The sequence below is a fragment of the Solanum verrucosum genome, unplaced genomic scaffold (genome assembly GCF_900185275.1).
Source record: "Solanum verrucosum unplaced genomic scaffold, falcon-dt-bn FXZP01000056.1, whole genome shotgun sequence".
NCBI classification, from domain to species: domain Eukaryota; kingdom Viridiplantae; phylum Streptophyta; class Magnoliopsida; order Solanales; family Solanaceae; genus Solanum; species Solanum verrucosum.
Genome location: NW_026020072.1, coordinates 200,591 through 224,881, shown reverse-complemented (window position 1 = coordinate 224,881; position 24,291 = coordinate 200,591). Strand labels below are relative to the sequence as shown.

At 33.3% G+C, this 24,291-nt stretch overlaps 2 protein-coding genes across 5 annotated transcripts in view; both read left to right on the top strand.

The window, feature by feature from the left end:
- LOC125823898 (uncharacterized) overlaps positions 1-24,291 on the top strand; it is an 897,951-nt gene that overhangs the window by 770,381 nt on the left and 103,279 nt on the right. The window lies entirely within an intron of this gene.
- On the top strand, positions 3,972-22,721 carry LOC125823891 (uncharacterized). Its single transcript, XM_049503254.1, has 8 exons — positions 3,972-4,172; positions 4,443-4,662; positions 5,708-6,235; positions 8,857-9,000; positions 9,083-9,196; positions 9,313-9,360; positions 21,257-21,690; positions 22,128-22,721. Exons 1-8 carry the CDS (start codon positions 3,972-3,974, stop codon positions 22,719-22,721), a joined length of 2,283 nt encoding a protein of 760 aa, XP_049359211.1.

Genomic DNA, 24,291 nt, shown 5'->3' with positions numbered 1-24,291 from the left:
TACGATGTGGTGGAAATTTAAATAACTCCTGAAACAGGTAAAAGCATCGAAGCATTAAATTTAACAACTTGTAAAATATAAAATGCATGGACATTAAATGAATAATATATTAATATTAATTTTAAATTCTAATATAAATCATCAAACTTATATAACAGAGAATTATCTTTATATTCAAATAATTATTTGCACTCTATTTCACTTTGCAGAGCCTACAAAAAAATTAGCAAAATCACACACAAAAAAAATTGAACAAAAAAATGAAGAGAGAAGAGGGGAGGGGTTACGGATAGAAAATGGGTTAAGGGAAAAAGAAATGAATTTTTTGTGTGTGTGTGTTTGTCTTACGTGGGAAGGGTCATGGGTGGGAATGGGTGGAAAAGAGGAGTGGTTATTTGAGAGATTTTAGGGGGAAATTATGTTTTTTTTTATAAATATTTTGCAGGGAGAGATACATAAATTTTAATTGGGTTGTGTCCAAATAAAAGATAAAATAATATTTTTAGTGCATAAAACAAACTTTAATTTTTAATTTTTATTAATTATATTAGTAATAACTATTAATAAGTTTCACCTTAAAAAATCAACAAGTGTTATAAAAGCTCAAATACATTTAAAATACAAACAAAATTAAATATAAATGAATATGATTATTGATTTGGCATCCGAGTTTATATATATATATATATATATATATATATATAATTTCTAAAAGTAATGAATAAATAATTTTTTAGTTTTCGATAATCGCCACAAACAATATTAAATTGTGACGATTTTCTAACCTCCTTAATAAAACCACCACAAAAAGATTTATATCGTAGGAGTAACAATAAAACGTCACAAAATGAATTATTAGTGGGATTTCTAAAAATTCCCACAAATTATCCGCCACAAATTAAGCTTTTTTTTGTAGTGGTTATATTTGTTCTTATCTGTTTAATTTATTTTGTATTCTCTATTTATTATACTTCTTTAATTTAATCTTCTATGAAATTCTGAATGTTGATCATCAGGTGAATTCTAATGTTGTTACAATTTTGTTTATTGTTGATTGGACTATCATAAGAGATTATATTATCTTAATTAGTTTTGCATATTTCTTGCTTGATTTTCAATATATCATTTGATTGTGTTATGAATTTTATTTAATGAATAAAATATAAATTGATAAAATTAATAATGTTAATTTCAACATTTTCTATGTAATAACTAAACTTTATAATAATTGTAAGAGACAAACGTGCAACGCACATTTTCAGAAATTAGTATATATAATAACAACAACATTGCAAGCGATATCTTTTGTAAAAGAAATTAATCAATTAACTCAAAAAGGAGTTAATTTGGATTAATAAAGAATAGCAATTAAAAAAAGATAAAACCTGAAAAAGAACCGAGTGAAAGCAAGCTAATGTTTTTTTTTTTGAAAAAAGTAAGAAAAAGTAATGTCGATCAGTTTCAAAATCGTGTCCCCTATGTGTCATGTGATGACCTTTACCAGTGGCACCATTCACCATTTCATTATTCTAGGTGTCAAACTTTATATATATAGCTATTCATTCAACATATATACCTATGTATCTTTGTATACAGAGTTTCAACCGAGGTCTGTGGATGGTATGACACCCACCGTTGTATATCGATCCGCCCCTGGATACTACTACAAAATTAACGACTACTGAATATGATCATCATCTCAAAGACGTAGATTCTAGTGATGAGGTACTAGCTGATTAAGGTGTCTACCAAAGACTTGTGGGAAAACTTCTATAACTAGCAGTTATCATACCAGATATATCTTACAGTGTTCAAACACTCAGCCAATTTCTGCAGAAATCAAAATAGTTTCATATGGATGCAACACTTAGGATAGTTAAGTATGTAAAAGGTAAACCAAGACAAGGTTTGTTGTTATCTAGCAACAAGAAAATGTTCTCACATCTCATTGTGATTAGGGGTGGCAATTTCAGCTTATATTAATGAAATGAGTCCATTTTATCCAGATTTAATGATTTGGATCACTCATATTTTAATTGATTAGATATGGGCTTCAAGCTATTTTAAGAGTCTCTACAAATATGGTCAAAATGGGTAAAATATCGGTATCCATATTGATCCATAATAGATCACTTACTTTTCACTTCCACTCAAAATTCTTAATTGATTCTTAATTGTGCTAAAAATTTAAAAAAATCTTGGTTTTTTGAAAAACATAAAAAAATAATAATTGGAAAACAAAAAAAAATTAAGGGTAGGTTGGTGGAAGGTGGTGGGGGGGGGGGGGGGTGTGTGGGGTGCCTGGGGGAGGGGACAGAGGGGGTAAATTTTTTAAAAAAAAACATAAAAAGAAACTCATTTTTTTTAATGAAAAACATAAAAATAAAAAATAAAAAATGGAAATTGGGAGGGGGGGGGAGGGGGTTGTGGTAGAATTTATTTTTTAAAAAAAAAACATAAAAAAGTGGGGGTGGATGGGTTCAGGTGGGGGTAGGGGGAGGAAGGCAGGGTGAGGTGGAGGGGGAGGGTATGGGGGTGGAGGGGGATGAAAGCGGAGTGTGGGTTAGAAAAAATAAAATAAAATTAGGGGTGGGTGAATTGGAGGTAGGGGTGGAGTGAGTAGAATAAAAAATTACTTTAGAAACTTAAAACATATAAATTCATTTTTCAATTCTTCAATCAATGTGGATGAAATATGGATAAATTCATATCCAATCCGTCCATTAATTACCCAAATCATATTTACCTATATAAAATATGGGCGTATTAGATAATTACCCATTTTTGTTCAAACCATTTTAGATCCATCCAAATCTAACCATTTGCCACTCCTAATTGTGATGCACTGGGCTACTTGTGCCTTCTCTAGAAAGTTAGTTACAGGATTCACTATTCAACTTGGAGACTTACTGATTTCATGAAAATCTAAAAAGCAATCTACTGTATCTAGGAGTTCACACTACAACAAATTTGGTCCACGCCACACTAATTATAAAGAACACTTAAAAAGTATTGCCAAAACTATCTAAGGGCACGCTTTTTAGGTCTGGTCTTTGTTTAAGCCTTTTGGCTACAAAAAATTAAGCAATCCTTGTGCCCTTAGATAATATAGATTATGCTTTATAAGTGTTGTCAAATCTCTCTCTATATATATAGAAAAAGTGACATGACATATTTCTATAACCTCCATTCATATTTTTTCTTTTCTCCTTGTTTTTGGTCATTTTTCCTTCATTTAATTAATTATTTTATTTGTAATATCTCAAAAAGTCTTTACATTCAATTACTCAACTTTTCTCCTCCCACTTTAATGATTCTTTTTATAAGATATAATGGGCAACAATCTTAATTCTCTTAATTACATATTTTCTTCCCCTACTTAATATTCAGAACTTAAAATTGCAGTTAATGATGAACTTAAGGAAATGAAGGATCAGTGCTTAAAATTTGAGGGATACACACTAACATTCGTCTTTAACATTTAATAGCAAAGGAACAATTCTCTAGAAGATTAAAGGTTAGCCAAATAATATTTTATATTTAAAGGATAATATGAGGCTCATCACCATTATTGATCAGCAAAGGAGAAAGTACAAGAGAGCAACACCACCAATATTAAGAGATTACAATATAATTTCATCATGGTTTTTCGAATAAATTTGGAAGAGGTACACTTTTTATTTATTTATTCATTTCGTGGAATATATTTTTCATAAAGACATGTTCTTCTTTTTTTTCATCATGGTGCTGCATGATTTTTTAAATATAAATACATTCAAATTTAAAACTTTTCAATAGTAGTTAAAGTTGAGTGGGTTTACTTTTGTTTATGATGACAGTGATGCACCTGTTTTTAAAATTAATCACTCCAACGGTCTATTTTTTAATCTTAAATTTATGACTCCGTACAAGTGAAGTCCGATAGTTTCCTTTAAGTTCCCACCATTAGCTGACTAATCAACTCTGTAACAATGGTGTCCCCAAGCTCAAATGCAGAGACGATCCACTTATCATTGATTAACGCAGCATCCTTCGTATCCATCAAGCTATCTGGTAGATCCAACTACATTCCATGGAGAGCCCAGATAGTTTGTCTTCTTCAGAGTCATGATTTACTTGGATTCGTTGATGGAACAAACGAATTTCCTCAACAGACCATTGCTTCTGCCGATGAGCCCGCAAAAGAAGAAGGAAAAAAAGGGGATGGGATCGAGCCCCCAAAAGAAGAAGAAGAAAAAAGGGATGAGATCGAGCCCTCAAAAGAAGAAGAGGAAGAAAAAGGGGATGAGATCGAGCCTGCAAAAGAAGAAGAAGAAGAAAAAGGGGATGGGATCTTTCCCCCAAAAGAAGAAGAAAAAAAAGGGGATGGGATCGAGCCTGCAAAAGAAGAAGAGGAAGAAAAAGGGGATGAGATCGAGCCCGTAAAAGAAGAAGAAGAAAAAGGGGATGGGATCGAACCCCCAAAGGAAGAAGAAAAAAAAGGGGATGAAATCAGAAATAAGGAAGATTACTTGCAAAGGAAAAGGAGTGATGAGTTGGTTAAAGCATGCATCTTCGGTTCTCTTAGTGATCAACTTCTTCAGGATAGAGCCATTCATAGATTAGATACTGCTAGACGAGTTTGGTTGGTTTTAAAGAGACGTTACGCCCCTAACCCTCCAGGTACTTTATTACTCTATTTGTTTGCTGAGTGTGTTTTCAAAGTTATGCATAAATCATCAATTTGTTAGCTGACATCCATATTACATTATTTACATCAAGAAACGTTACATGCCTCGATTTGAAGGTACACTAATTTACCCTACTTTATTATTTGTTGAGGTAAATGTCAAAAAAAAAAAAAAACACTAAAAATATCTTGTTACATGACATTCTACTGAATAATATATTTCACATTGAAATTCAGACTTCACCTCCTCCTCCACTCCTTCTTAAAAATAATTTTAATATTATTTTTCTAAAAAAAAAAAAAAAAAATTTTATCCACCCCATCTAATCCTCCGCTCTTATTATTATATTATTTTTTTATATTTTTCTAGTTTGTGTTTTAGATGTATACATATATATTTTAGAAAATATTTTTTTTAGCGTACCGAATAGAAGTTATATTTTTAAGCTAAATAAGATGAAAAATTAAATTTTAAATAGATTTGGTATCATCATGAAAATGCACACACAAAAATATATAATCTAAATAAGATGAAAATTTTATTTTTAAGAATGAATAACTAAAGCCTGCAAATAAAATATAAAAAATTAAATAAAAGAAGGATATTTTTAAAAATAAAACAACTTGTTTTTATATTTTATATAAGACATTATTTTGAATACAAAAAATCAAACAATCAATAAGAAATAATCTCAAAATAATTTATCTCATCATAACTAATTACATTATAAGTTGTATTCAAACCAAACGATCCCTCAATAATTAGATTTATAATTGAAACTCTCTAGAAAGTTATTTGCTTCCTAGAAATATAAATTAGATATTTAACTAAATGTAATATTTTTTACAACACATATTATATTATTTATAATTATAAAAAGTAGTGGGAGTAAAACAATAATGGGATCATTTGATCGAGAACTACATGATAACTTTGTGAGAGTGTACTGCACTTTAGTGATAGAACTTTTACTTAACTTCATCTCATATAATTTCATCTTAAATGGCTAAACGGGCTCTTGGTTTGTAATTGTACAGGTCGTAGAACTATTGACCAGATTGAACACATTGCATTAAACGATTATAGGTCATACTTGCCACTATTCAGAGCTTTACTAAGTAGAGATTGGGAGAAAGCTGAAACATTCTTGAATGCACATGGAGGCGCAAATATAGCTTCAATCAACATTCAATTACAGACAGCACTCCATTTAGCAGTTGGGGTAAAGAGTGAAAATGGCAATACGAATTTCATAGAGAAGTTGGTGGCGAGTATAGAAAACAGCGAAGATTTAGCCATAAGAGATTGCTTTGGTGAAACTGCTCTTCACTATGCTGCTAGATTTGGCAACTTAGATGCAGCTAAAATCCTTGTAGATAGGTATCCTGGTTTACCATATATTGGTACTACTGATGGTCTATATCCAATCCATCATGCAGCTAGATATGGACACGTTTCTAGGGATGTGTTCATTCACTTCTTGCGTTTCAATGAAAACCGTGCTCCTTATACTGACTACAGTGGTGTTAAGCTTCTCTACAGATTAGTCGAGTCAAATTTGTATGGTAAGCATCCACCATCCCTTATTTTCTCTCTTACTGTTATTATAATGTATGTATTTGGGTGATGCGGGGAAGAGGAAAATGGGTTTGGGGGAATTAACCTTTTTTTCCAGATGAATGTACCTTTCAAAAAGGATGACTTTGAAGCAATAACAACATCAAATGGATAAATTGACCCAGATGTTCAACTGGTGGTCCCATTTTCATTGTCCAGTGAAAGCATCTTTGTCAATCACTTGATAAATTGATACATATTTTTCATGTACATATCCTCACTACTTTTCTGTGTTTGGTGACTTGCTCTCTATTTTTTTAAAGCAAAATAGATAATTATTGAAAAGTAAATAAGTTTTCATGGCTTTCTGGCTTTAGCTTTTAGGAGTTAGGACTAATAAAGAAAAAATATATAAGTACTCTTATATATTATGGTAAAATATTAAATGAGCCTAATATATCTAGAATGAAAATGTAAGTATGGTAACTCTTATCGGGTTAACGGTTTACCTAATAAAGAAATTGAAAAATCCGTCCCACACCAATAAACCGTTAATTATAAAATTTTAATTTGTTCCCCAACCGTTTTTTTGATAATCCAATACCAATAAGCCAATAAATCAATTGTACAGTTGGCTTATCGATTACGATTCGATTTTGAACACCTCTACTTAACTAACAACGGAAGCAATGAGATCCCAATTGGATTAGGTGATTAAAAGTAGCTGATAACTATCAAGTGTTGAAGCTAATACTATAAATACGTGTTTACGGATTTTGATATAAGTGTTGAAGTCTAATGGGCGTTTGGATATAAATATATATACATATTGGAATTATTTTAAATTTTTTGTGAGTGATTTGGAGTATCAAATAGGGTAGCTTGATCCCTAGTCGAGCTTGGGGGATGGACTCCGGGAGGAGAGGTTGATGGAAATGTGAGCTTCAGGGAGTAGTGGGGATGCGAACAACATGTGGGATAGGACAGTTGGTTACATTAGGGAAACAGGCAAAGAAGTGCTAGGGGTTTCGATGGTTACCTTTGGTGGTCATGAAGGGGATGGTGGTAGAATGGTGAAGCTTAAGGCAAAGTGGAAACAAAGTAGACTACTTATGCAAAGTTGGTGAAAACAAAAACCAAGAGGAAAATCAGATGAATTAGGAAAGGTATAACTGTATAAGGCGACGAAGTTAGCGATTACGACAACAAAAATGACATCTTTTGAAACGCTTGTATTTAAGCAAGGGGAAAATTAAAAGTTGAGATAAAAAGTTGTTCATGCTCCCCAAGGCGAGATAAATGAAGACTTGTGACCTAAATCAAGTGAAATACATAAAAGATAAGGAAGGCTAAGTGCTAGTAGAAGAGGCTCTTATTAGATGAAGATGACAAGCATACTTCCATAACATCTTGAACGAATAAGGGGACAAACACATTGTGTTGGGTGATTTGGAGCATTCAAAGAAACATCGGGATTTTGAATATTATAGGTGTATTACTATTGAGGATGTTAAGGGTGTTATTCGTAGGATGAGTAGGGGAAGATATACCAATCCAGATGAGATTTCGTTGGAGTTTTGAAAGAGTACATGCGGGGCAAGCATGGATTGAATGGTTAACTAGATTTCTTAATGTCATTTTAAAGACAACTATAATATTATAAGAATAAAGGTGGAGTATATTGATTTCATTCTCTAGAACAAGGGTGATATCTATAGTTGCAATTACAAGAGTATCAAACTACACACTATGGAAGTTTGGAAGAGGGAGAAGAGATGAGGGTGAGGAGGGAGTGCCTATTTTCGAGAACCTGTTCAAATTTATGTCAGGGTGATCAACTACAAAGCCATTTATCTTATGAGGAGACTGGTGAAAAAGTACAAGAAAAGGAAGAGGAATCTATATGTAGCGTTCATTGACCTAGAAAAAACTTGTGATGAAATCCCCAGAAAATTTCTATTGATATGCCTTGAGGCCAGAGGTGGACCGGTAGCTTACATTAGGGCGATGAAGGATAGATATGATTGAAGCAAGACTCGGGTAAGAATAGTGGGAGAAGACTCAGAGCACCTTTTAGTTAAGATGGGTTTGCACGATGGATTGATGCTTTAGCCCATTTTTGTTTGCCTTGGTGATATTTCGTTCCAACATCTTTATTTGCAACTTTTTCTGCTCAAATCTAAAGACCGATTTAAATATAATTAGAGGATTTGATCATAAAATAAAAAAGGAGGCGAACCTGCTGATTGAATGAAAACAGATTGGTTGATATGAGTCAATGTTCATCGAAATGAGAGTGCCATCTTGCAACTGATGTAGATTGTAGGAGTTTCCTTTTAAGGATTTCATGTAGCGGTAAGAGAAAAATATGGGATGTGTAAATTAGGTGCATTTCATGGATTCAAACATTATTATTATAGATAAAAGCGTAGTAATTAAGTGGTGAAGGGTTTAGGGGTGGCTAGGCTAGGGCGTCGAGTTGTTAGAACGGATTTTACTACAACACTGAGCCTATCTATAGGCCCGAGTCAAGCTCAACCGAGCTTGTTACATTATTGTTCATTTAAACCTCTCTGTGATTTTCTAAGAAATTGTGGTGCAAACTATAACTAGCAAGTGTTGTTGATAGATTTTGCAACAGACTTGGTTGAAACGTACCCTGATTTGGCAAAACATGCGACAGACGGAATACCTGCTTTGAAGAACCTTGCCAATAGGGAATTTACTTTCGTCCGCGGAAGTCATCCACACTTTTGGAAACAATTACTCTACTGTCGTGAGTTTTACCTTCTCCTTCTATGTTTACCTAATTCATGTTGTCTTTCGCTGATTAATCACCTTTTCCCCCTATTAAGGTGTTCCTATTAGGTCAACTTCACGGAGTCTCCAAAGAAGACCAAATGCCAATGATCTGGAGAATGACTCACAAATGGTTAAGACAAAGTATAGAAGAATTTACTTCAGCATGGGTCAGTTTTATCATCTTTCATTTTTTCTTTAATATTCCATGTATATCGATTTCTTTTATCCTCAAGAATATTAGGAAAACTAAATCTCATTAGCGTTTCTGTGTTTTTTATCACAGTGATCAACAAGTTGCATACCCTTCTTTTTGTTGTTCTTGAATTTTTAGGTAACATCTCCCACTATCCTTAATGAATTCAATATTTTAGTTTGATTACATATTTCTATATTTGAATTTGAATGTCCATTTTTCTTTGTCTACCTAGATAAATAATAGGCATAATACATTTAACTTAGCCTCATTTTACATTTATGCCCACCAACTTTGGATGTGCACAAGTAGACATTTAAACTTGTATAAAATTGAACAAATAGACACAGGCGTCCTACATGACATTGTGTTCTACGTGGTGTCCTACGTGTATTGTGACACGTAGGACTCGTGTGTCTATTTGTTCAACTTTATACAAGTTTAAGTGTCTATTTGTGCACACTCAAAGTTGGAGGGCATAAATGTAAAATGAAGCTATGTTAAAGGGTATATTTATGTATTATACCTAAATAATATTTACTTTAATACAAAAACAATTTTTAAAATGACACTTTCTTCTTGATAAAAAGTTTATTCATATTGTCTTTGAGGAATTTCACTTTACACCAAAAAAATTGTGGATATTGGAGTCTCTTTCAGATACAACTGAAAGGACTGAATTACAATCTCTTGGAGAATGTTCAGTAAATTTCTATTGTTATTTCATGGGGGAAACGCGAGACGTCATAGAGGGGAAACTATACACTAAAAGGGTAAAGAATCCATTAAGTAATAAATTTAAAAGAGTCGGTAAAGAAAATTCTTACTTAAAGTTCTCTAATATAATGCTAGGGGTTCCCTAATATACTCATGTGGTTAAGTCTCTCATGGGTGCATATCATATAACTTCTCCTCCAAAAGCTGGCCTGAACAGCATGTCGTCAAAAATAAATAATAAGAAAAGTTATTTCATTCGATTACATGGTATCAAAGAAAAAACAAATCCTCGAGTCGACTTCAATTGGTTGTTTCTTTGTTGGTAATTGTCAAAGGTATACTAATTATTTCATGGCCAATTTCTATGGTCCCTATTGGTGCTATTTATGATAGGTTTTGCGATTTATCTCTGGTGTTGCAACTTCAAATTTCATATACAGATACAATGGTTTTGAATTAGTCTGGTTCCCTATTTTTGATATTGTCTTGTCTGATTCATTGGATAACTTTTGGGTTGTTGGGTAATTTTTGACAAGTTTTCTAGGGTCAAACTTCGTTAAATTCCTTTTGCTTACTTATTTGGTTTGATCTTTACTAATTGGGTTTGGGTGTTAATTTGACTTTATTTAGGGTATCTTTATTGGTGCACATTTTCTTACTTATCTCCTTTGGGTCTGACATTTGTTGGAGTATCAAGATTTATTTGATACAATATATTTTGGTACTCTGAATAGTGATGCTTATAAAAAAAATATTTCCTCCATTCCAATTTGCGTGACACATTTAGCATTTCAAGATTCAAACAAGTCTATCTTTAAGCGTAAATTTTTTGTATATCTTTTAAATATTTTGATTGTCAATTATTGTGACTTAAAATACTTTTTACATAATTTACAAATATATAAATTTTATTTCAAAAAAAATAAAGATTTTATGCACAAATTTCTGGTCAGACTTAAATTGTTTGATTCTCAAAAAATAAAATGTGTCATATAAATTGGGATAGAGGGAGTAATAAACAAGGGAGAAGTTCTGAAGATGAGTTTGTAAGATTATCGAGAATTGCTTAAGGAGTTGAGGAAAACATGTCTTATCTCCTCTTAGAACAAATGGGTAATATATTCATATGCCATAGATCATATGATTAATAACCCTAATATATTTTCCAGCTTTCGATCACACAATGCACTCTCTCATGTGATGTACATTGATGGCTCAACATGTTGTTAGAAAACTATATGCACAACAGAAGTATGTCAGAATCATACTGCTTACATGAATAATAAATAACCAATAATGTTTATGCTAAAACATATAATTATGCTAGAACACATAAACTTGCTAAAATATAATTTAAGAATTACCTCTTGGAGCATGAGCAAATACCTTTAAGCGAATCCACAAGTTAGACAAATTGAATCCACAAGATAGACAACAACTTTGCAGTCTTCTACAATGCTCCCAAGTTCACATCCGAACTCTCTCAATACTTGGGTGGGCAAATATCGATAGAAACCTTCTTCATCTCTCTTTTCTAGGTTAGGAGAATCCCTACTTATAGAGGAATCTTCTCAATCCCAAAAGGAGAAGAAAACCATTTTTTCATGAAAACCAAGAAAAACCAACGTGATTCTTGAAAATTAGAAATCACACGTTACTCTTCCCTTTTTTTATTTTTTTTCTAGAAATAGGATTATGAGTTCTAGTTAAAGATGGGCACTGCAGGGACCACATAATTAATTACTGAGACTTCCTATTATGGAAATAATTCCAAATAATTAATTTGAATTATTCTTACCATAATAAATTACAAATCATTCCATTAGAAATTCTGAATTGCACTCCTCTATTTATATTTTGAAATTCCCCATTAAACACTTGTGTAATTCCTCATGTTAAGATTACACATACTAATCAAAAAATTAATTACTGATGAATTAAATTCAAATATTAATTTCCTTTAGAGCACTGCTTAACTTATTTCATAAATCTCCGGTAAAAACCTGTATGTCCAAGGAAACTTTGCACCCCTGTCCCTTGTGAGCAGCATTGGTTGGTTCCCTACGCTTGATTTTTATTCTAGTTCCCACCCCATGTGAAGTTAGGATGGTTTATCCAACTAAAATTATAAGTATTACCATAGTTTTGCTGACCTCCACCTCTTTGCGCATTCCCCACATAGTTTACGGAATCTGGGTTTGCCTCACAAAATTCAGTTTCATGTGCTCCACTACCACAAACTCCACACCAACTAGTTGCTTGTTGTACCACATTCACCGGTGCCTGGTTTAGGGCCATTCGTTTTAAATGCATGGTTATGTTATGTTGTATCGCATCCAGTTTGACATTTACGGCGATAGCTTGATCTATATCTAAGATTTCCGCAGCCCTTTAGGTTGTGGTTCTAGGAATTTCCCCTTCATAAACCGGGTTCATTTCTGATAGTCTATCTAGTAAATCGAATAGCTCTTCCTGGGTTTTTGCTAAGGCTTTTCCACCTGCTTCACTATTAAGAAGTACACGTGCATTATAATCTAAACCCTCAAAGAATGTGTGAGCAAGTACCTCATTAGCTTGGTAGTGGTGCGGGCAATCATTCAACATTTGTTTGAAACGAGCCCATGTTTGGTACATATCCTCCTATGTTTCTGCTTAAAGCTTAATGTCTCACTCCTCAACCGTGCGGTTTTTTCGAATGGAAAGAATCGACTCAGAACTTCTTTGCTAGATAATCCCATGTAGTGATGGAGTTTGGTGGCTCTGAATCTAACCACTTCTTGGTGGCTCCTAACAACGAGTGTGGGAATAACGTCAACCCTACATAGTCCGGTGAGACTCTAGTTGGGATGTCTGTATCACTAATCTCTAAAAAGTTCCTAATGTGGATTTGAGGATCCTCATGGTGGAGATCGGTAAATTGTCCCATCGCGTGGATGAGCTGTACCATGTTCTATTTTAGTTCAAATCTACCCCCCGGTGGCAGTTTCCTTATACTATACGCCACATTGGCTGTGAGTGGGACTGCCACATCACAGACTGGTCTTGCAGGTATAATTGGAAGTACATTGGGTACTTCCTGGTTTATGTTGTTCACGTTTTCTTAGTTGTTACCCTCATTTCTTTCTTGAAGACCCAACCCCAATTCTCCTTAACGTCCTAGATTAGCCATTTTCTGCATCGGCCTAAAACTCTTTCAGGTTCGTTGTCTGGTTCGACAAGTTCTCCTTTCTGAGCTAGACTTGAGAGTCAAGTGCCTGCAATACAAGAGCTAAGATCAAGTTATTAACACCTCATCAATCTAATTTATACTTAAGAAAATCAAATATAAATCGATTTTTAAGTCCCCGACAGCGGTGCAAAAAAAATGTTGCTTCCTAATATACACGCAACTGTATGTGGTCGCTCAAGTAATATAGTTTCGTGAAGAAATGAGTTTTCGTTCCCAAGGAACTTATGATCAACTTATATTCAATACTCAATTCTACAACTAAACAAAAGTAACCGTTTAAAAAGGGTGTGATGATTAGTAACTACTATTTCTAATTGTGCAATAAATAAAAGTAATCTATTGTGAACAACTTTAAGATGATGTTTTAAACATGTAAAAGACAATTCCAGGGTTGCAGCATGCAATGGATTTCATGTATCATATCTTAGGCAATGAACTAATTTCAGTTATCAAGTTACTAGTTTACAGGGTTAATTGTATGAGTCAGGTCTCTTGACCTTTAGTCGCCTACTCCAGTTAGCTGTCTAACTACATTGTTGAGCGGGGATAGCAGGCCTAACTGGCGATCATTTATATTTCATCTTGTTTCGTAACCAAGCAAGTTGTTTGTCCGGGTGTCACTCCTGAACACACATCAACTCAATGGATGATCGAGCTTTCTATATTCTCTGGTCTATATACTCTCTCTTCTCTCGATTTTAAGAATAGACAATATATTTATCTCTAGATGGCCAGTCAAGAAATACTAAAACAAGAATATAGAAGTAACTTATAATGATAACCAAGAATTAATTCAAAAACTTATAATATTCAATAATCAATCCGTAGCTATAGCCCCAGAACATGAGCGTTTAACCTGAAACCTGCAAAATATAATTGTTCATGCGATTTCCAAAACAAAGAAGAGTTAGAAAACTGGAACCTATCATAAACGTTGGATCTTGCTCTTGCACACCAAAAAAATGTCGAACCCCCAACAAAATAGCTCTAGGGGATCTATTTATAGAAGTTGGGAAAACTAGAGTCAAATTCTACTTCAACTAGGAGTCCTATTTTAATCTAATTTTGCTGGAAAAGTTGGAATAAGCCTGGGGTGTTGTGCCACCATCGCGCCAAGAAGTCACCTCTGCAGTTCTTCCTATGGCGCGCCACGCCAGGTAGTGCACCTGGCATGTGCGGCTGTAGTGAAGCTCTTGGCGCGTCGCCCCCATCAGTGCGCCAAGGGCCGACCTCTGTAGTTCATGCCCTGGCGTGTCGCGCCTATCAGTGCGCCAGACACTAGTAGTTCCAGCCCTAGTCTATTTTCGTACGTCCTTGCTTCTTTTTTCTCCGAATCGTCTCCAATTTCCTTGAAAGTTCTTGAAACAACTAATCATGTGTGTTAGTGCACAATCATCGCAAGTTACACACAATCAAGCTAATAGACTCAAGATTATTCTTTAATTCAATCTCATAATGGACAAATATCACCAACTTTGGCATATAAATATGCCTAAGATCAGGTATGTAGTCAGTGCTTTGAATATAGTGAGTATGTGAGACATGCCTCACAATTCTAGTAGACTGATCATGATAAATATGTGAGACTCCACTAAATATGGAACTAAAAAACATGAGCTGATGCAATGATCAAGTAAATTAACATGCAACTAATAAGTATTGAACTAAAATAATTGAGTATAGGGTTAATGTAATAAGTGAAAACTGAATTATTAGAGATACCATTTAACCGACTTACTACATCTAAAATAAATGGAGTCCAACATGTACCAAGTTTGGAGGGTGCTCTACTCCTTGCCAAGGTACAAACACTCTCTGACGTGGATCCACTAGGCTGATGTCAAAAAAGGACAAAGGTGATAGTCCTGGTATGACGGGTGACCTTAAAACCTATGGTAGCATGAAATTCTAGAAATTAGGTATTGCTACTTAAGTATTCTCTACTTTCCAACAATTGCATCAGTCTGATTGCTTATTTCCTTGGCAACAATGCATCACTAACCTCTTCATCAACTAGATATTAAGAATGTCTTGCTGAAATAATTAAGTTTCATGCGGAAGCTAACAAAGAAAACCTTGAGACCATAGATAAGAAGACAAACAAGAAATATACCAAAAGAGACAAAACATCTAACGTGATTTGGTTAGGCTACCGACGTCCACAAGAGGAGATGAGCAATCCACTATATAAAAGAGAGTACACAATATTGAGAGAAATAACCTCACATAATTCACTCGGAATAAAAAGAGGTTCACACAATTGCTAACGTAACACTGGTGTCTCACCATTTCTCTCCCTACACTTGTGAATGGTACTAAGTTAGAAGGAATTAGCCTATATTTATAGAGTCATAAAAAATTTTCTACGGGAAATAGGACTAGCCAAATGTGAAGACTTTGTATTTTCCTTTTCCTAAAAGGAAAGTATAATTATGCTAGGAAATTAGGGAAAACACCCAACATTTGCATAGCAGACTTACTGGGAAATTTATATGGAGAAACCTCCAACATTGTTTCTTAGGGAAGTCGGACTTAATATGTTATCTCAAACATTCTCTATATGGCCTCAAACAATCTCCGCGAGCATGATCAGGAAGATTTCACTCGGTTGTCCAATAATTTGGAATGTCTTGAAGTAAAGCACATCACTCTGTTTTCTATCGACATAATGGTCCAGAAAAAAAATATTTATTTGGTCTTTTATGTTAATGACATTGTCATAATTGGAAATGATCTAGAAGGAATGTCTCAGCTAAAACAACATTTGTTCAGTCACTTTCATTCCAAACATTTGGAAAGTTAAAGTGTTTTTGGGGAATTGAACAAGCCCAATTCAAGACAAGTATTGCTATCTCACAAAGAAAATATGCTTTGGTCATACATGTTAAATTGCAAATCTAATGACACTCTTATGGATCCAAACATCAAACTCGTTCTTGAACATGGGGAGCCATTGGAAGATCTTGGTGGATAACAAAGACTTGTTGGTAAATTGAATTATCTGAATATTACACACACAAATATTTCATTTCCACTAAGTGTGGATAGTCAGTTTCTCCAAACTCCATGTAAAGATCACCGAGACATTGTAATTCACATCCTTAGATACATCAAAAGAGCTCTAGGACAAGGATATGAGACAAAGGTCAAATTGACATTGTTGGATATTCTTATGCGGATTGAGCAGGTTCTCCGACAGATAGAAGCTCTAAATATGGGTATTGTATCATGATTGGAGGCAATTTTATCTCTTGGAAAGGTGAAAAGCAAGATGTCATTGCCATATCTAGTGCAAAAGCATAATATTGAGCTATGACCCTTGCTACACGCAAGCTTATTTGATTGAAACAACTTCTTCAAGAGCTAAAATGTGTTGAATTCAAACACATGAAGCTTATATGTGACAATTAGGCTGCCCTTCATATTGTGTCAAATCTAGTTTTCCATGAAAGAACGAAACAGATAGAGGTGGATTATCATTTCATTAGGTAGAAGATTGAGTCGGATGTTGCCACCACCTATGTCGGTTCAAATGATTATTGGCAGTTATTCTTACTAAGTCCCTTAGAGGAACTTGGGATTGAATACATTTGCAGCAAACTTAGAGCATATGACATGTACGTTCCAACTTAAGGGGGAGTGTAAAGTTATTATCAGAAAGTATTTCAATTATTAGATTATGTGTAGATAATAGTCAAATATTATAGGTAAAAGGCATGATCTCAGGGAGCATTATATATATATATATATTAGTTTTAGGTGTAATCTATCATTTTAAGTATGAAGTGAAGTACAGTTACATCATTAACACATACAAATAATTGCATACAATTAGGCATCTAAATGGTTGATACCGACAATTAGTCTAAAGGAATACAGATCATTACAAACTTCTCGTATTTCCAGATCACAATTTTAAGAATACAAAAATCAACAAACAATCGTATTGTGACATCTCAATCTCAAGATTAACTTATTTCACCAACTTACTTTACTTGCTTAATTATGAAGTATAATAACTTTCTCATATCCCTCTTAGCTCATGTGCCCTCATAAATAATCACTCCAATATATTCAAAGCATAACAATGGACACAAAATATAGAAAGAATCCACTAACACTCTAATAACGCGTTCAAACTAGAATAAGTTGTCCATTTACATAATTGTCGGATCAAGCAAATTGTAAATTTCGATTACTCATAACTCACGATTCCAACTCTATAATAAAGTTTCAATTTTAACTTAGATGGCTAGGTAAAATCCCAATGAGAATCGGGTACCAGAATAAACAAGAAAATAATGCAGGAGCGAAATTATAAAGATTAAAGACAGAAATTGAAAGATATGTGAAGTTCAAGAATAAACTTTCCAAATTCAAGAAAAGTGCTTAGAGCCCTAATTGATCTTAATATTTAAAGCGAATTAAAGCTAATTATGATACTAATAAAATCAATTCAAGAACATAGATCAAAAGTGATCTAGACCCCTATTTTGAAGAAATTAGAGAGAATAATTAGAATAAAACTAATCACCTTCTTTAATTTACGAATAGAAATAAAAGATATCAAGTTAAGAATTAATTTTACTTTTTAAAGAATCGTTCTTATAAGGTTGTAAGATAAAGGCATAGTCACCCCACACAAAGGTGTAAAGAAGAGAAACCTCTCAAATAATATTAATCATGTCTTTTCTCCAATAATAAGATCTACCCCCTATATATAGGGAAAACCTATCCCAAATAAAATGAGATTCAAATCGTACTTTTATGGAAATAATAACTTGAAAATTTTAAACTAGAAAATATTAAACTAAGAAACTTTTAAACTAGAAAACTTTTAAACTAGGAAAAACTTTATACTAGGAAATATTTGAACTAGGAAGCTTTTAAAATAAGAAACTTTTATTCTTCTATTGGGCTCCATGTGGGCCCTCTTCTTGGGCCTTTATGTTGCCCAATCTTTCGGCTCTTGGACTCGAACTTAAACCATGAAATATATGTAAACTTAGTCCACCTCTTGTTATAGTTTTTGGGCCAATCTTGGTTTTTCTTCCATGATAAACATCTTCTTGATTTCTCATTGCTGCCCGTCAACTTTAGTTCAAGTAGGCCGACATGGATGCTACCATTCCCCTCTTCTTGAAAATAATTCGTCCTCGAATTTGAATCTCGCAAAATCAAGAAGACATGCATTAGCAAATAGTATCCATTACTCGAAATTAATAATGGTAGGAACAAAACAAGATAGTTACTATGTGTCCACTTAAATCGGTTAATTCTAGCTTGTGTAAATACACCCTTATAAAGTATGTGAACATCATTATCCCAATAGAAAGTCTCCTACTTATATAAGCACATCAAAATCCTTGTCTAGATTCCATTGCGAATGATACATGCAACTTCAATTTAGTTCTATCAACAAAGTAATCCATTGGTTATGACAAAGACACTACAAAATTCGCATCAAATTCGACACTTTTGTGATATAGCCAGGCATTCTTGATTATACCTTCCAAAGATTCTCCTACATAAAAACTATTCATATAAAAATATAGTTTCCAAAAAGGTTAAAAGAACCTTTATGGTTCAAGTTAAAATCTCCATTAAATTCTAAGTACTTGCTCAAATTCTTAAATAAAAAATCACGAATAGGCTCATCAAAGAGTATTTCATCACTAATATCATAATAGTCATGCATCACCTTCTAATTAGTAGAAAACACCTTAAAGCTCACACTCATCAAGATTTGAAGAATTATGTCTCATCTCATAGAAAATATCATATTCCAACAAATTATCACACAAAAATCGAATTCAACACTAAAACTATAAAAGAATCATCTAACTCATTCACAATCTTCCTCGCACAATCATCACTTCTCTTTTCAACAAGTGGAAATCCACAATCAACTATATCATGCTCAATTTTAAAAGAGATCAAATTACTCTTATAGAACTTGACAAATATTTTTATATAACAAAATATCATCATCCTCAAAATTTATGAATTCACCAACATAAGAATTAAAAGTGTGGTTCATTACCTCCAAAAAGACCTTAGGTGTTTTAGGAATACCAAGAATGTGAATGAACCAATTATACATACCGTACTTGGTCTTATGTATAATGGGAATAACATCACCTCATTTTTCCTTGCTCATTGATGTTAGATCCACAATTGCCTTATTGAGCTTTTTGTTATGAGTCGTATCTTGGACAAGATCAAAAGAATTATCTTGCACTTGCTTAATGAGACAACTAGTATCAACCACCTTAGGATTAAGTTTATCCAATGATTGTTTTTCAATGCAAACTTTCTCATGAGTACCTACAAGTGAGTCAAAACAACTAGAAGAAGAAGAAGTTAGAATGTTAAGCGATAGAATAAGAGATAATCTCAGTTTAATTCTCTTGTTTTTCTCTCTCTACCTCAAGACCATCCCTCTTTTCTTTTTTCTCGATGTCACTTTTTTTCTCACTTGACATCTCATTCTCTTCAAACAACACATCCCCACCTTTTTCCTCTCTTGAGATGTCAATATGCACTCCCTTACTTCTCTTGTTCTTTTCTCTCTCATAATTTCTCATGGCTTCTTTCACACGTTTATGATCTTCATAAACTTGAGATGTGATTTAAGGTGCAAGTGTATATTTTTTTTGTTTAGCTCAAGAGAAACTCTATTCTTTCACCTATCGTAAACTGCATTCCTATTAAATTGGCATGACCGTCTAAGCATGATGTCACAATCTTGTATTGCAATGAGGTCACAAAGAACATTATCAGAATACCTTCCTATGGAAAAAGAAATCCTATATTGCTTAGACACCTTAAGCTCATTAATATCATTCAACCAGTGTCACTTATAAAGAGTAGTGTGTTTAATGCATGTAAGTTTCGGTTTCTCCACAACATATGAACTTACCACATTAGTACCACTTTCACTATCAATAATCATAGAGAAAATATTACCATTTATCGCATACCTTGTATGAAAAATATTTTTCCTCCTCAATTCATAAAGGTGATATTCATATTCTCCTATCGTGTGTGATTGACACTTCAGCAAAGTTGGTGTCATTTTGAGTTCCAACTTCATCTTTTGTACCTGGTTCAAACATCTCAAACAATATCAAAGAAATAAGTATCTCTCAATTTGAATTTTTCTTCTCTCTATTGATCTCACTCTCTCTTGACATTTTCCACTCAAATTACTATCTTTGGATGAATCCTTTAGGATTTATGTATAAACCATATTAGTAACAACCTTTTCGAAGTATGATATATAAAGAAAATAATTAACCACCCAGATAAATTAGGATTGATGAGCTCGTACTTGAACCATGAAATATATGTAAATTTAGTCCACTTCTTAGTTATAATTATTGGGTCAATCTTGGACTTTTCTTCCATGATAAACATCTTCTTGATTTCTCATTGAAGCCCGTCAACTTTAGTGTAAGTAGACCGACATGGATGCTATACAATTCCTAGTTTTCCGATTTTGAAACTAGGATTAAAATCTTGGATTTCTCCCTTAAAAATATTGGTTCAACGATGAAAAATCAATAATAGTCAATTGCAATAGTTAAAAAGTGATGTAGAATTGTTACCTCAATGATTTAGGGTGATCTTCAGGCTCAAAATGGCCAAAAGTAGTTGAAGGGTCAGGTTGTTATATTGAATAACTTCTCATCTTTTGGCATCTTTCCACTCACAAGTATAACATTAAATAACTTGTCAAGTCATTCTACTCCAACCTTGCCAAGGCACTTTAGACCGATCCACAAGCTTTTCATTGCATTATTTCATTTGCGGGTCTAATTATATTAGTGTAGCTAAAGTTCTTCTCTAATACGTATTTAAGTATGAAGATCTGCAAAAATTATCCTAGTTTGAGTCACTTGACTCTGTTCACCTCTCTTTTCCTCCATTATAGATTTATTTTTCTCCTTCTCATGTCCTTGTCTTTCGATACAAGTCATCTAATTCTTCAAATTTATCTATATATGCCTAAGGATTTCACCTACACTAATTTCTTTGTACTTTGTGTCTCAAACAAATTACTCTTTTTGTGTTGTTGTGTTGCAGTGCCTCATTTGAAACGTGTCCGAGATAAAAAGTCAATTCATCACAATGCATTTAACTATGCAACATGCTTATGCGAGAAAATAGAAAATCTGCGTGACAGAGAAGTTGAATCTATTGCTGGCAGTTCTCTACTTGAAGCAGCATTTTGTGACAACTATAAGCTTGTTGAAGTTATACTCAGAAGCTTTCCTTTTTTAGTTTATTATGATGTTGAAAATCAGAAGAATATTTTACACATTGCAATAGAGAATCGCTGCAAAAATGTGTTTAAGGTGGTCTGTCAGATGAGCCAGCTTCTGCACCATTTGGTGTGTGCTGTAGACTCCTCTGGCAATAGCATCTTGGATTTGGCTGGAAAGTTGGCACCACCAAATAAGCTAAACCTTGTCTCTGGACCAGCTTTTCAGATGCAACGAGAACTACAGTGGTTTAAGGTGATTTAACTTCTGTACTCCAATCGAATTTATCTCATTATGTGGTTAAGAATTAGTACTCCTTCAATCCCAAATTATTTGTCATGTTTCTCTTTTCAAAAGTCAAACTGGATTAGATCAAGTTTTGATATTCAAAAACTATACGACAAGTTGCAATTTTTCTCATGTTAATTTTAAGATATTAGTCAAAGTTCACGTAGTTTGATTCTCGAAAAGTGACACATGACAACTAATATGAGACAAAGAGAGTAACTTCTTTTACATAGACTCTAACTAAGCATTTTAATTACCGAATGCATTATAAGTCTTTCCAAATCAAATTCAGTTTTTAGTATACAACCTTGAGTAAATGTTTTTCCTTTTAATGTCCAAGTTATATATGTGTTGTTGAGCAGTCTTGTTGCATATAATGCTGATATCAAATATATATAAATTAGGAAGTAAAGCAGATGGTCCCGCCTGCGTACTGGGAACGCTTAAACCGCGAGGAGAAAGCTCCGTTTATGGTTTTTACTGAGGAACATGAGAAGTTGAAAGCAGATGGAGAGAAATGGATGAAAGATACATCAAGCTCATGCACCATTGCAGCAGCACTGATTGCTACCATCGCCTTTGCTGCAGCAATCACAGTACCAGGTGGCAACGAACAACAAAGTGGACACCCCATTTTCTCTGGAAACATTGCTTTCATCATTTTTGCAATCTCGAATGCAGCTTCATTGTTCACTTCAAGCACCTCTCTATTAGTGTTCTTGTCAATTTTGACGTCTCGTTATGCAGAAGAAGATTTCCTGCATAATTTGCCAAGGAGTCTTATCCAGGGACTGGTAGCTCTGATTTTTTCCATAGCATTCATGATGATTAGCTTCAGCTCAACAGTGTATCTCATGTTTGGGCAGCAGAAAGCATGGGTTCTTATACCCATCGCGACAATGGCTTGCCTACCCATTACTTCATTTGTGCTTCTGCAATTTCCCCTCCTTGTTGATCTCATTTCCTCAACATATGGGGCTGGCATTTATGGAAATTAAAGAAGAGTAACTTCTTGTTTTAGCGACTATTAAAGTATTATTTTTGATTGCTTGTTTTAATATTCAGTGTGTAGTTCGAACATGTTAAGTCATGTTACCTTTAAAAGTTGAGTATTAACTACTATATTGTTTCTTAATGAAATGTACTCCTCCTTCTGCTATCTCTCCATAATCAAACTACGCGAATAGAAGATAAAGAATCTTATAATTATCAAAAGTAATTTTTATGTATCATATTTTCTTTATTACAATGTTCAATATTTGGAAACATTAGTTTGTTGCATTTGTCTCTGCTCTTGAACCTCGTAGAGTAACTACTAGTATACGTCAAACAAGGCGATCGGACTTGATGCGAGTGATGCTTGTGGTTGTAAGGATATTGCCACAATCATATCATTATATTATGTTATTCATGAAAATATTATAAACTTTTCTCTCTTCCTAAATTTTTTTCCTAAGCAGTATTTACCTCTCACTTTTTCTTTTTTCTTTTTAAAAAAAATATACTTCAATTGTTTGTCAATATAATTCTCTATGATAGCTAATTTTAAAGAGAAAGATCCACAAACAATTTGAATCAAAGATTAACTTAATTGAAAAAAAAAATAAGTAGAAAGATAGATACTCGTAGGGGGGAAAAAGTAGGAAAATAAAGAAAAGTTTATTATGTATTTATGGAGAAGATAGTATATTATTATAATATGACATTATTAATTTGCTTATGAAATATTATTTCTTTAAATTATGATTAAACAATTGATGTAATCAATTAAATCTTAGTCATTATTTCCCCATATGTCAAGTGTCTTCAATCAAAATAAGAACTTGGGAAAAATGGAGAGAAGAGAAATGGAAAAGAGCCGGATCCTGATTGTAGTAAACTATGGGTGAAATATGAATTAGTCAAATGGGTTAAGCTTCCAACTTTTACTCACTCAAAATTCATTGAAAAAAGTGAGGTTTTTGAACCTCCATATATCATATATCATATATTATTATAAGTGGGAAGCTTCAAAAGTGAAAAGTTAGTTACCATTTTACCCCTACACTAAATCAAATATTTAATTAATTAAATAATAAATAGTAAAATTTAAATTAAGACTAAATACACGTTCTAGGATGAGGTAATAATCAAATATCTAAATAATTTAATAGTAAATAGTAAAATTAAAATTAAAATTACCTCAAGGGTTTATAGTAAAATTTTAAAAGTTTGAAGACTTAATTACACATTTTAGGGAGATTACCTAAGAAGTTTAACAACCCTATTTCTAGGTTTACTTGCATTTCTATATTAATGCTCCACATTTCCTAAAGGTGTGCAGTTTTTTCTTTAATCATCTGCTTGTTAAAATTCTTTCTAAAGTAAATTTTCTATTCCAACGTTCTCATGTAAAATTAAATACTTTAATGCACATTAGGATTTTGAACACGATAATCTTACATAGAGATAGTTAGGGGAACATACCTAATGTGGAAGACATCATCACAGAGAAAAGCAGAAGCAATAGTCGTAAATTGGTTTCTATCTCCTTGCCCTAGCCTTACGTTACAACAGCTGTCAGTGATG